This window comes from Sturnira hondurensis, unplaced genomic scaffold (genome assembly GCF_014824575.4).
Source record: "Sturnira hondurensis isolate 20B ecotype Veracruz unplaced genomic scaffold, ASM1482457v3 Scaffold0020787, whole genome shotgun sequence".
Taxonomy (NCBI): domain Eukaryota; kingdom Metazoa; phylum Chordata; class Mammalia; order Chiroptera; family Phyllostomidae; genus Sturnira; species Sturnira hondurensis.
The window spans coordinates 5,171,576-5,184,646 of NW_028093418.1; the positions used below are offsets into that span (position 1 = coordinate 5,171,576).

General features: G+C 45.4%; 1 protein-coding gene and 1 long non-coding RNA gene across 3 annotated transcripts in view; one reads left to right on the top strand and one right to left on the bottom strand.

The window, feature by feature from the left end:
• The window catches only part of SETD2 (SET domain containing 2, histone lysine methyltransferase), a 105,946-nt gene extending 99,872 nt beyond the window's left edge, over nucleotides 1-6,074 (bottom strand). Inside the window, exon 1 of the mRNA XM_037030564.1 lies at nucleotides 6,004-6,074. Within this exon, the coding sequence (XP_036886459.1) occupies nucleotides 6,004-6,074 (71 nt within the window). The remainder of the gene's footprint in view (nucleotides 1-6,003) is intronic.
• A 273-nt stretch (nucleotides 6,075-6,347) lies between these two features.
• Nucleotides 6,348-13,071, top strand: part of LOC118976193 (uncharacterized) — a 57,693-nt gene continuing 50,969 nt past the window's right edge. For both annotated transcript variants that reach the window (XR_005064209.1, XR_005064208.1), the window contains exon 1: nucleotides 6,348-6,704. This is a non-coding gene — a long non-coding RNA (uncharacterized LOC118976193). The remainder of the gene's footprint in view (nucleotides 6,705-13,071) is intronic.

Consider the following 13,071-nt stretch of genomic DNA (forward strand, 5'->3'; position numbering starts at 1 on the left):
CCCTCTAAAGATAATAAAATCTTTTTTAAATATATAAAATCTTTAAAAAATATAACTTTCAAACACATTAAAAAGATTCTAAACCTTATTTTCAGTGACTTTAGGTATAAATGGTTCAATTTCCAATTTAAATTGTCTCTCAGTGTCTTAATAATTGCCCTTAGTACATTACAAAATAAGGTACTCAATAGTACTCTGAAAGAATTGACAGAAATAATGAAGCTGGGCAACTTTTCATTCTGTAACCCAGACTAGTCATATTTTGCCATCCAGAATATGACTGTTCTAGCTTCTCTGCAAAAACTGACAATGTCCATAGAACACTGAATATCAGGATCAAGAAAAATTATAATAATATCTGTTAAAGAGTAACTCATAATGAATTTCCACTTTTAAAAGGGAAATAGATTAAATCAATTAGTCGCTACAATGAAAAGTGCAGAAAAGATCTGGGAATCCCAAAGTTCCACTAAGGAAATTAGGAAAGTATGATTGATAATCTTGTATGTACAAAGTGTCTGAGTCATTTGAGCACTTCCTAGGAAAACACAACTGTATCAACAGTTGCTTGATACCTTGCTAAAGACATAATGTATCAACAGAATGGCCCCCCTAAAATCTCGAAAAACCAAGAGCAAACAGGGACATGAATGCTGGGGAAGTGTACTCTATCCTAAGTATTAGGAGAGCTCATGAGGCTTTCTGTACTTACCAGAAAACACTCCAAATAGTATTTTGACCTCCCATGTACCTGGAAGAGGGTACTCTGCCTGTAGAACCATACCTCAATCACTGCAAAACTATTTTCCTCTTATAAAATAACAAAAATTTTAATTCATGTACTGAATGCAAAACTACTAAATGTCTAAACCATATGTGGAATCTGATGATTACATTATGAGACTTTCTCCTAGTTGGCTTCCTATGGCATCTCTATCTCCAGTGTGGCTAAGGTGTCTTGTGAGAGTTTTGAGAGTTTATCCTCACAGCTTTATATTTTATTTAAAGATGCTGAGCCTGGCTGGTATGGCTCAATGGAATGAGTACAGGCCTGCAACCCAAAGGGTGGGCAGTTTGATTTCCAGTGTGAGCACATGGCTGGGTTGCAGGCAGGGTCCCCAGTTGGGGGTGTGCAAGAAGCAACCACACATTGATGTTTCTCTCCCTCTCTCAGACCCTTTCCCCATTCCCTAAAAAACAAATACATAAAATCTAAAAAAATAAATAAATAAAGATGCTACAAAGAACAGTACTTTGTAAAGTTCTGTTCTTCCTAGCAGCATCTTTCCTTTCGTTATTAAACCTAATTTTTAAATCCTCATAAAACCCTTTACAGAAAATGCTATTATGATTCCCACTTTATAAATAAGGACACCAAAGCATAGAGTCATAAAAACACTTGTTCAGGTTAATACTGCTATTTAGTAAAAAGATTCCAAACCAGGAGTTATGGCTCCAGAGAATAGAGGTTTAACTTTTTGTGTGCCTTAGGCCACGTTGGCAGTCTGATGAAGCTTGTGGATGCCTTCTCAGCTTAATATATTTTTAAATATATAAAATAAAACACATAAGACTACAAGAGACCAGTTACATTGGGAACAAAAAAACCCAAATGTGTGAATATAGCAATATGCCCCTTAATAATCTAGTGGTGGATCGCATATCTACTCTAATTTCAATGTAATGATGAATATAAAATAACATTTGAGATATCTACAATCACAATGTACTATAAAAACGTGATTTTTACTAGTAATAAAAACACAGGTACTGTTAATAGTACTGTAGTTTGCTGTTTACATTAGTAATTAAAAGAAATACTAACTACTAGTTAGGTTAGGGAAGAAGTAATTTCCCCCCTAAGTTTATGGATGTCATCCACTGTAAGTCCCCCACATTGCACACTATAACAATCCTCTCAACACTGCGGTGTAAAAGGACCCATCCTGGGTCCTTCTGTCTTTCTACACTAGCTCCCGGGATGATCTCATCCAATCCTGAGGTTCTAAATACTACCCAAGTTGACAACTACAAAATTTTTCTCTCGTCCAGACCTTTCCCCTAAATTCCAGACTTAGGTATTTGGGTTATTGATATCCAACAGGCACCTCAAACTCATCATGCCAAAAAGCGAACTCCTAATCTATTCTCCAAACTTGCTCTTCTTACAGTCGTTCCTATACTTGTTGACAGCAACTCAATCTTTGCTGCTCAGACCAAAAACCTTGGAATCATCCCTGGCCCCTCCTTCACATGCATCTGATGTATCAACAAGTCATATTGGTTTGATCTTCAAAGTATACCCAGAATTCAACCATTTCTCACTGTTTCCTGTTACCTAACACCTTTGTACAAGCTACCAGCATCTCTCTCCTAGATTACCAGCTTCCTTACAAGTCTTCCTGCTTCTACTACTATTCCCCCTTACAAATTGAGTGATCCTTCTGAAGGCGAAAGTGAATCATGTCACTTCTCTGTTGAAAGCTCTGAGAAGTCCTTACACTGAAAGCTCCACAGAGACCTGTGAAATCTGCACCCCACCCCAACCCAATGTACTATTACACTTTTTTGTTAATTCCATTCTAGTCATACTGGATGGAACTCACTAGGTCTGCCTCAGTGCCAAATAAATATTTATCCCCTCTTCTTGGAATGCTTTCCCACCATGTATTAACATGACTATCTCCCCTTTAAATTTCTGCCTATATATCACTCTCAAAAAGGCTCACCCAATCCATCTCATTTTACAGTCGATTTTTTTTATCCTCACCCGAGGATATGTTCATTGATTTTGGAGAAAGGAAGGAGGGGGGGCAAGAGAGAGAAACTCAATGGGTTAAACCCCAACTGGAGATCGAACCCACAATCTAGGTATGTGCCCAGACTGGGAAGGGAACCCACTACCTTTTGGTAAGCAGGACAAGGCTCCAACCAAACCATTGGTCCAGGGTCCCAGTACACCTCATTTTAGATTGCAACATCTTCCCCAGAAATTTTGGAGCCCTCTTCTTGCACTGCTCTATTTTTCAAAGCACTTACCTTTGAACATCCTGTATTATTTATCATTTACCACACTAGTGGATGCCTAGCAAGTACCAAATTAAAAATTTGTTTTATATAACCCCTAGTGTGCCTAAGTTAGACATGCACATGTTCAAAGAACAGCACTTTTATCACTGCAAAGTACTTGCTTGTCTCTAGAAGAGTTCCTTAAAGACTATGGCCCTAATTTGCAGTGTCCTCAACACCTGGCCCTGGGCCTACCCAACAGCAGGCACTTAAAAGCACAGACACTAAGGTGATTTCAGCCATTTTCACCTGAAACACAATCCTAGCTGCCACAGAAAAAAGCCAGGTCTTACAGCTGTGCCCAATTAAAGAGTGGTTACAAGACAAAAACGTAGCACCAGGTTCTAACTATTACTTCAAACTGAATTTACCTGTTTTGTGCCTCAATTTTTTTCATGTAAGAATCATGTCAAACTAGTCTAAAAAGGACACTTGATCATTCTTTCCTGCTGCCATGTCACCCCCCCAAGCCCACCTAATCTTTTCATGCTTGACTTGAAATCCTAACTCTTAAATTTCCCCTGAGGACCCCAGCTAGAAGCAATTACAAGTGCCACACTCTGTGCCAAGTGCTTTTCACACATTTTGCTCATTCAATCCTCCCAACAGCCCTATGAGGCTGCTTATATACCTATTTCAAAGATGAGAAATCCAGGCTTGTCCTGGATTTGAAGAGATGAAGTCACTTGTCCAACGTTCAGCTCGTGTTCAAATTCAGGTCTGACTCCGCAATCCTGTATCTTTAACCCTACACTGCACTGCTTTTTCTCTCCCCAAAGACACAGATGTATACACACCACCTCCTAGAGTTTGCTGTCACTTCACTTTTCTAGGCTTCGGTTTCCGCATCTGTAGAACAGGTGATAAAGTTCAGGATGTCTACTGAGTTCCCTTCCAGTTCTCATAGTGTAATGATAGAAAACACTCTATAATTCTTTAAACAGCCCAGACGGGTCAGTACACACACACACGCGCGCGCGCACAGACGCACACACAGACGCACACACAGACACACACACTTTCAAACTTACTTAAGTCACTCTTAGCAATCCAAAGCAGTAGAGACAGAGAACCAGAGAAAAACCTCCAAGACCTTGTGTAAAACAATAAAACATTCTCGAGTCCTTCCCATTCAGGTCTCTCAAGGTGCACTTGAGTCCATTTTCCCCACAGAGTATAAAAATTGATGTTTTCCACAAAGAAATGTTAAGGATGTGATCTTTAAAGCTTCTGGACTCTGCCAAACCACCTGGAAAAGAACTGAAAGCAGGCACGTAGCCCATTCAGGGGCTACCCTCTTACTTTGTAAAGGACAAGTGCTCAGTAAGAGTTTATTGGACCATGACAGTTTTTTTTTTCTTTTAGGTTTTCCAAGCCCCAAACTAAAGGCCTATAACATCAGCTTTGTAACTTGACCAATGACGGTATAGTAAATCAAAGCAATCTAATCAAGCTACCACTAACCCATAAGCAAGAACCCATGAAAGGAAAACGCCACGTTGACAAAACTTATTGCAAGTAAGGGTTGGGTTTTGTTTTAGGAAGGCAGAATAGTATCTCTCTTTGTGCAGAGATAACCATCGACACCCCAACAGAATCCTTCTCTTTTGCTCTTCACACTAAGAACTGCCAAGATCCATCGCTTTTCCGCCTTCTGGCTACGATCAAGCGTAGTATTAAGACCCAGACATTTCCAGACCCAGGTGAAAAGATTCGGCACAGCGTTCAGAAACAAGAGCCACAGGAGCACTAACGTGAAATGTGTCCAGAGAGGAAACCTACTGGCAGCCTTCTGGTCACGAAAGTGACAGTTTCATCTGAACCCCTATCAGCGCCATGGCAGGTCTAGACTTCCACCAACACCAGCGAACGGCGTTGAGCAAGAGCTCCGCAGAACAACAGTCCTGCAAGTCCACAGAGAAAGGAGTGAATCCAGGCAGCGGGGAGGAAGCTCCCTGAGGTATGGCACACAGGAGCAGACGTCGCCCTTAACGTAAAAATGTCCTAGGATGAAGAGAAAAAAAACCGTTGGGCGAACCTGCATTTCGGTTTTTTAGGGTACTGTCTTTTTCCGGTTTTTAAGCAAGTCTTCACAAGGAGCGAAAAGTCATCCTTTTAGGGTGAGAGGTTGCTGTTACCAAGGAAGCAGAGCGTCCTTTCCAAAGTGTGCAGCTCTCTTAATCTGGAAGAGAATGTGTGTCCCCTCTGAAGGCTTTCACTTTCGGGCGGAAAAACAACCCCGGTGTCACCTCAACGCCGGGGCCGCACAAACCTCGCCACCATTACAGACCCGAAGTGCCAAAGGTGCAGAATCTGTAGCCGGAAGCACTCCGAGGCCAGGATCCAGTTCCAGGAGGAAAAAAAAACAAAAATCAAACCCGAAAGTGCAGCGCGGGCCCCTCCGCTGCCCGGCCCGAGCGACGCGCGCTAGGCCCTTCCGGTCCTCGGCGCCATGGCCAGGAGGCCGGGTGACGGGTCGGGCTTCCACCTGAGCCCGGGGATTCGCGGCCTACCCTGGCCAGGACGGCCTCGCCGAGTCGGGCACGGCAGCTCCTCCGCCTCGGCCCCTGTGCCTGCAGCGGGGCCGCGGCCAGCCGCGAGGGCCTCGGAGGCCTCGAAGCCTCAGGCCGGCCGGGTCCGAGCGGACGCGGCGGCAGCGGAGGCCGTGGCCGCCCATCCCCCACCGACCCGGCCCAACCGCCGCTGCGACGCGAGGAGCGGCGCCAACGCGGGGCCCGGCCGCCGACCCGCGGCAGCCCGAGCGCGGCGGCGGTGGGGGCCTGCTCCCCCATGCCGCCCGCGCGAGTCCACCGCAGGCCCGTTACTCCTCGCGCCGGCCCGCGCCGGCCCGCGCCGCCGCCCGTCAGGACGCGCCGCCCCGGGCTCGGGCTGAGGCGGCCGTCGGCAGCGGGAGGCCGCGGGGCTGATACTTACTCAGGGGTCGGGTGCTCAGGGTCGTAGAAATCCCCCATCTTCGGAGACGGCTGTGGCGGCAGCTGCTTCATCTGGAGCGGCTGGAGGCAGCGACGCGAACCCCCTCCCCGCGGCAAAGCGACGCGAGGGAGGGGAGGGGTGGGGAGGAGGCCGCTGGTCCGACCGCGGCGGCGGCGGCGGCGGCGGCGGCAGGGGCGGCCCGCGTCGCTCGTAGGCTCCCTCCCTCCGGCGCCCTCCCGCCCGCCGCTTCTCCCCCACACTCTTCGGGGAGCGATGCGCTCCTCGCCCGCCCCTCGGCAGCACAGGCCCAGCCCCTTAAAGGGACACGCAACCCCTGCGCCTGTCAGCGCGCAGCAGCTGCGAGGCGGCCCTAGGCAGGCGCAGGCGGGGCCGGGCGCAGCTGGCCGACCGGCCGGACCCGATGTGCAGCTTCCCCGAAGGACAATATCCGGGGCCCGATCGCTGCAGGCCGGCCCTGGACCGACCGTGGCGGCACCCTGCCTTCTCCCTCCGGCCTGCAAGGCGGCCCGGGGCTGTGGTATGAGCTGGCAGCCTCAGGGTTGGTGGCAGACGACGACGGCAGAACTGCCGGACCCCACCGACACCCGAGCCCTCCTGCCTCGCCACCCGCGAAGACCTGCCCTCCCCGAGCACCTGGGTCCGTAGCGGCGCCGAGGGCCGCGGTCTCCTCCGGCTCTGAGGTAAGACGCCCGCGGCCCCTCTTCCCTCTCGCCCCTCGCCATTGTTTCTCCTCGCCGCTTCTCCCCCTGGCCTCTCCATCTCGTCCCCTCAGCAAGTACGGAGACGGAGCTAAACCGGGGTTCGCCTCGGCCGAGCTCCCGGGACGCCCCCCCTCCTCCCTCCTGTCCCCTGCCCCAGCCTGGCGCAGTCGGCTGCCCTCGCCCCCAGCCGGGAAGGCTGCAGCCGCTCCCTTCCTCGCGGTTCGGAAGGCCTTGGAGGAAATGTCCTTTAAAAAAAGGTGTTAATCACCTGCCTGCAAAAACGACAAAGTGAGGTTGGGGGGGATTACTTGAAAGAGCGGCGGGGTTTTTTTTGTTTTTTGTTTTTTTTAATTTTCGGAAGAAGGAGCAAGAATGCATAAAGCCCTTCTCTGAACCCTCGGGACCTGGAAGAGTTAACGGCAGTTGAAATTGGGGCAGAAGTTCATAGGATGAACTTTTTTGTGGGTTTCCTTTTGTCCACTAAAATTTTGAGTGGGATTCTAGCAGCAGGACGATGGAGTGGAAGTGCATGTCACGGACTGAAAGCCGGTGCGCCACCCCCACCCGATTCGAGTGTTAAAATCCCAGTTCGGAAGATGCCGGCAGGTGGGGGCGGGATTAGGTCAGGAGAGCGGGTGGGATTCGCGCCGCGGTCGGGACCCCCGACCTCTCCCCGCGTCTGCCCAGCGAGGACGCTGGGAGGAAGGGGGCAGAAGAAGGCTCTCGTCAGAATGCGGCCATGCTGGCACCTTGACCTTGGACTTTCAGCCTCCAGAACTGTGAAAAATAGATTTATTTTGTTTATAGTCACCCAGTCTATAGTATTCTGTTACAACAGCCTGAACTAAAACAATGTGTCACAATTACTGAAATGGGATCTAAGAGAATAAACATCCTTTACTAGCTCTTTTTTATATTCTTAGATATGAGTGTGTGTATATATATGAATATAGTTATATATGTGGATTGTGTCTATTAGTGTTTGACCAGCGTTGTGTCTCACTTAGGGATGAAGCTGGCTGGCATTTTTAAAAAACTTTATTTATTTATTTTTACTCAGAGGGGAAGGATGGGAGAGAGGGAGAGAAACATGAATGTGTGGTCACCTCTTGCACGCCCCCTACTGGGGACCTGGTCTGCAACCCAGGCATGTGCCCTGCCTGAGGATCAAACCAGTGGTCCTTTGGTTCACAGGCCGGTGCTCAATCTGCTGAGCCACATCAGTCAGGGCTGGTGGTGATTTTTTCTGGTGCCTTTAGGCATAGCATCCAGGTCCGGCAACCATACAGCGCCCTAGACAGGTCTCCCATGGCCACTTTTCTACAGACCGTAAATGTTACCTAATTTCTCTGTGTTTTTCTCATTGTGAGATGAGAGTATTAATGTGGCCAGGCCCTCTCACACTGTTCACAGTACTCAGTGGGATAATATTTGTAAAGCCTGGAAGCTTCAGTAAATGTTGGCACTTATTCAGATGTAGTGCAGGGGTTAAGAGCTAGCACTACCTAGCCTTGGACTCAGCACAGCCATTTTCTAGCTATGTGACATTGGACATGGTTACTTCTCATGCTCCCAGTGCCTCATCCATAAAATAGCGTTATTACCCACAGCACAGAGAATAGTGTGATTATTAAACTAAAATAAACATGCTTGTGCAATGCCTGTGATTGAGAAAGTGTCCAGTAAGTGTTATCTTTGAGGCTTTGGCTTGGGCCCTGTGCCTTAGATGCCACATGGGCTTTTGGGAGCCACTTGATACTGGACAGAATAGTAAAAGGCTATTTTAATTTTAGGTGGAAGTGGCTGAAACCATATGAGTTTCATACAAATCTAAACTGATGTGAATGAGAAAAAAAGCAGTCAAGTACAGGTTTTCTGGGTTTTTTTAATACATTTTTAAAAAGATTTTATTCATTTATTTTAGAGATGGGAAAGGAGGGAGAGAGGGAGAAATACCATGTGCAATTGCCTCTCATGCACCCCCTACTGGAGACCTGGCCCACAACCCAGGAATGTGCCCTAGACTGGAAATCAAACAGGCGACCCTTTGGTTGGGAGGCCGGCACTCAATCCACAGCCACATCAGCCAGAACAGTTTCTCATTCTCTTACAAAGGAAACAGTTCACTTGCAGGAGGTGGTGCAGCTGGGCTCTTTAATACCTGGTCTGAAGATAGCAGTAGTCTTGTTATAGAATCCAGTGCAGTAAGCATATATAACCCTGGGGGTTAGTGGGAGATACTAAGGCACAAACATAAGTAAATGAACCAATTTTTTACAGGCAAGACTGCTGGAAGATTGGGTACTACTGAAAGCCCTCATCTATTACTTTGCTAGGGGCTCTTCGTACACACATTTTAAAATCGGAGAGAATGAATCCTCAGAACACACACTCAGGCCTATTCTCTCCATCAAAGCTGTGGAATAATTTGGTCTTCAGCCTATAATTATTATTAGATACTGGCAGTCTCCTGCTTTCTTAGATAAAGCCTTCTGCAAAAGTGTGTCGATGTAAGAACGTTCAAACCAGTAGAGAATTTTTATGAGTTCATTTGAGCCAAACTGACAATTGCCAGGAAATAAGATCTCCAAGGCTCCAGAGAATAAGTTTTGTAGCTATTTTTTTTAATGCATTTGCAGTTAAGGAGGGAATGTAAGGAAGGTTACAGGAGAGTGGGAAGAAGCAAGGTGGGGAGTAGATTACAGGGCAGTTAACAAGATTATGAGTATTTCAAAGATATTTTAACCTAGACTCACAAAAACAATGAACAGACCTTGCTTAGGGTCCAGATAAATGTTTTACTAATAAGCTACATGCCTGTGGAGTGACTACCCACCATGCCCTGCCCAGTTAGGAATTTATGATTGGATCACCTTGTGAGGTTACTTTCCACAGAACCTTTTTTTCCTCCACATGTGTTTGAAGGAAAAATGTCAAGTCAAAGTGAAACCTAAGAGGCATCCCCTTCCTAGAGTATTAAAAACCATAATTGCTCTGTAATTATTGCCTCCTGTTATCCCTGACCACTCCCATCCCAGGGGACCACGGGTAGCCAGTAGTGAGTGAAACAAAGTTGATTTGGGCATCTCTTGACTTAAGGGAGACAGAGGGCCGAAAGTTGGACATTGCCCACAGTTAGGCTTCAGGTACTTGGTAAAGGGGTGAGTTAAAAAATGTAGTTGTGTGGGGGAGCACCAGTTGATTCCCTGACCACATTCTCCAAAACTACTATTTGTAAACAAAAGTTTTGAAGTAATAGGTTAAGAGACAGTTCTTAGGACTGGCACAACACAAAAGCAATAAAATGAAGACACTGAGGCCCTCTAAAGTGCCCCTTTTCAGTGTGCTCAGGCCAAAACTCTGTTGCCTCCATTGGAAACCTGGCTAAGTCTCTAAGAGAGAGAGAAAAGGTTGTTTTCTTTTGAACCCACAGCTGAAAGTGAGTGAGGGGAAGCCACTCCTACTCACTCACTCTTGCCTCTTCCCATCCCACTCTTTCCTCAGCAAATCCTCCCCAAAAATGAGGATTGTCAAAATATTGGGTGTGCTCCTCAAGCATTGCCAACTTGAGAGGGATAAGCAAGCTACAGGCCTAGGACTCCTCAGAGTTCCTTTGCCAAGGGGGCAGGAGTGAAGCAAGGTTGACAGTGCCCACAGGCCATTGTGGGCAGTGTGAGCAAGGCAGAATAGAGAGCTGATTTCTACCCACATGCACCCTTACTTTTCAAAGTCAGGCCCATTCCCTTATAAATTTGTATAGATATGTGAGACTCAACAAAATTGAAAGTTATTTTAGGTTTAATCAGTATACAAAAGAAAGGTACCATAATTTTTTTAAAGATTTTATTTATTTATTTTTAGAGAGGGGAAGGGAAGGACCAAGAGAGGGGGAGGAACACCAGTGTGTGGTTTCCTCTCACGCACCCCCTGGGGATTCGGCCCAAAACCTAGACATGTGCCTTGGACTGGGAATCGAACTGGCGTACCTTTGCTTTGCAGGCCCACGCGCAATCCACTGAGCTACAGGAGCCAGCGCATTTTTTAAAATATTCTTTTAATTTACTTTTAGAGAGGGGAGGGAGGGAGAAAGAGGGAGAGAAACATGAATGTGTGGTTGCCTCTTGCACGCCCCCTACTGGGGACCTGGCCTACAACCCAGGCTTGTGCCCTGACTGAGAATTGAACCAGTGACCCTTTAGTTCACAGGCCAGCACTCAGTCCACTGAGCCACACCAGCCAGCGCAGAAAGGTACCATAATTTAGATTAATGTTTAACTGTTCTATACAAAGCTATCACATTTCTTTGGCCCTGGAATTTCTTGGCAGGGCAGGGAGTAGTGGAGTGTGCAGTACAGAGGGATCACAATTGACTTTTATTTGTTTAATCTACACATTTCAACACAAGAAGAATCTAAAAAACAATACATTATCTACATTGAGCCCTATCACATTCGCTTTGCATTAAGTCAGCAGCTCCCTCACTGCTTTATTAACTGAATTTCATTGCATAATACTGTGTAAGTCTATCTTCCCAATTCTTACAAGTTGGTTGTGGGCAGAAGCATTCATTTTATTGTGTCTCCTTAAAATTTTATAGTGTTTCACTCTGTACATGTCAATTGTTTATCACTTTGCTATTTTTTTAAGTGCCATGGCAGGCCTTACTTTTTTTTACATTTTCTTTTAGAAATCCTTAAAGTGTTCACAGTGGATTTTTCTGTCAAGACCTGATTGTTGAGCAGCTAACAAGCTGTTGACAACCAGTCTCGTTTCATAAGCTGTCTCCTTGGGCTTCAAAGTGCCGGCCTGAGTGTACAGGAATATTGTTATTAGTTTTGGGGGGCTTTTTTGGCCAATATCTTTATTGAATTTTATTAAGGAATAGTTACAGTCTGCAGAATTTGGTTAATTTTTTCAAAGATGAACTTGCACAAGATAGAAGATCTTCACTTACTATGTAGGGCCCTGGGGTATTTCTCATCCTTCAGTAAGCCGAGAGTCTTCTTTTAGTAGCAGTTGCCTCGATTTATCAAAGCAAAATTCGTGAAATAGAGGACAGTTCCCACAACACTAACATCTTCCGTGTTGTTTTTAACGGCAGAAGAGTCTTCTACTTTATGATCCTCTTCCAGCATCACACTGCACAGCTGAGGCAAGAGAGTAAAGGAAGTCTTTTCCACATCATTTTTCTGCTGTTTCTCAAATCTTTTTACTGAATTTGATACAAATTCCCATTTCTTGATGGTATTACTTTGAAATACCATTGTTCATAAATAGAATCTATGGTAAAAGTCCATATAACTTAGTGCTGTTCACCAAATTGGTAGAGTCAGAATGTTCAATTTTCATTACATTTTTTAGCATGTTATTCTGTGTTAAGGAATATAAGCACTTATTAAACATTGATGAAGATCATACAATTCAACTACTGACTCTCACTTCTGGTGTCATAATGTTATATGTGTTAAAAGACATGCAACTATTTTGAAGATGACATATTCACTGAGCTTCTGTTTGTTTGTTTTTCAAAGATTTTATTTATTTTTTTTATAGAGAGAGTGGGAGGGAGGGAGAGGGAAAGGGAGAGAAACATCAATCAGCTGCTGCCTCTTGCACACCCCCAGCTGTGGACCTGGCCTGCGATTCAGGCACAAGCCCTGATTGGGGATCGAACTGGCCGCCTTTTAGCTTGTAGGACAACAGCCAACCCATTGAGCCACACCTGTCAGGGCTGAGCTTCTGTTTTGTTGCAGGGCTGGGTATTTGGACCTAAAATTTAAATGGAGTTTTCATCCCTTCCAACACAGACAATTTCAAAAGATACCATGGTGTAGTTCAAAAGAGACTAATGGACGGAACCAAAAATATTATCAAACAGTGGTGGCCCATCAAAAGTTAAACAGTCAGACTGTTAATGACTGTAGAATCCAGAATATTTTCAATTATTCTGTGTTTTGAAATTGTTCATAATAACTAATAGAGGAAAGAGGCATCAGGAAAAAAGATCAGACTTTGAATCCTGAAAAGGTAATTTACCAACTGCTTTCAGGGATCTTTACAAATTCTAAAAGGAAAACTACATGAACCAAAATTATTTATACAGTTTTTTAAAAAATCCCTAAGACTGTAAATAATCATACTTATAAATCTTGCTACAAAGGCTGTCCATATGTAACTAAAGCCGAATGGAAACATTTGGTATGTTTTCCCTAAAGCTTTGCAATGCACCTTTACCTTGGAAACCATTTCAAGTAAAAGAACTTTAAAATGAATCCTCAATCTTAATCAAGCAATTAACTATTTCCCTTTGCATCCCTTGAATCCTCAAGTCCTCCAACTCTACATT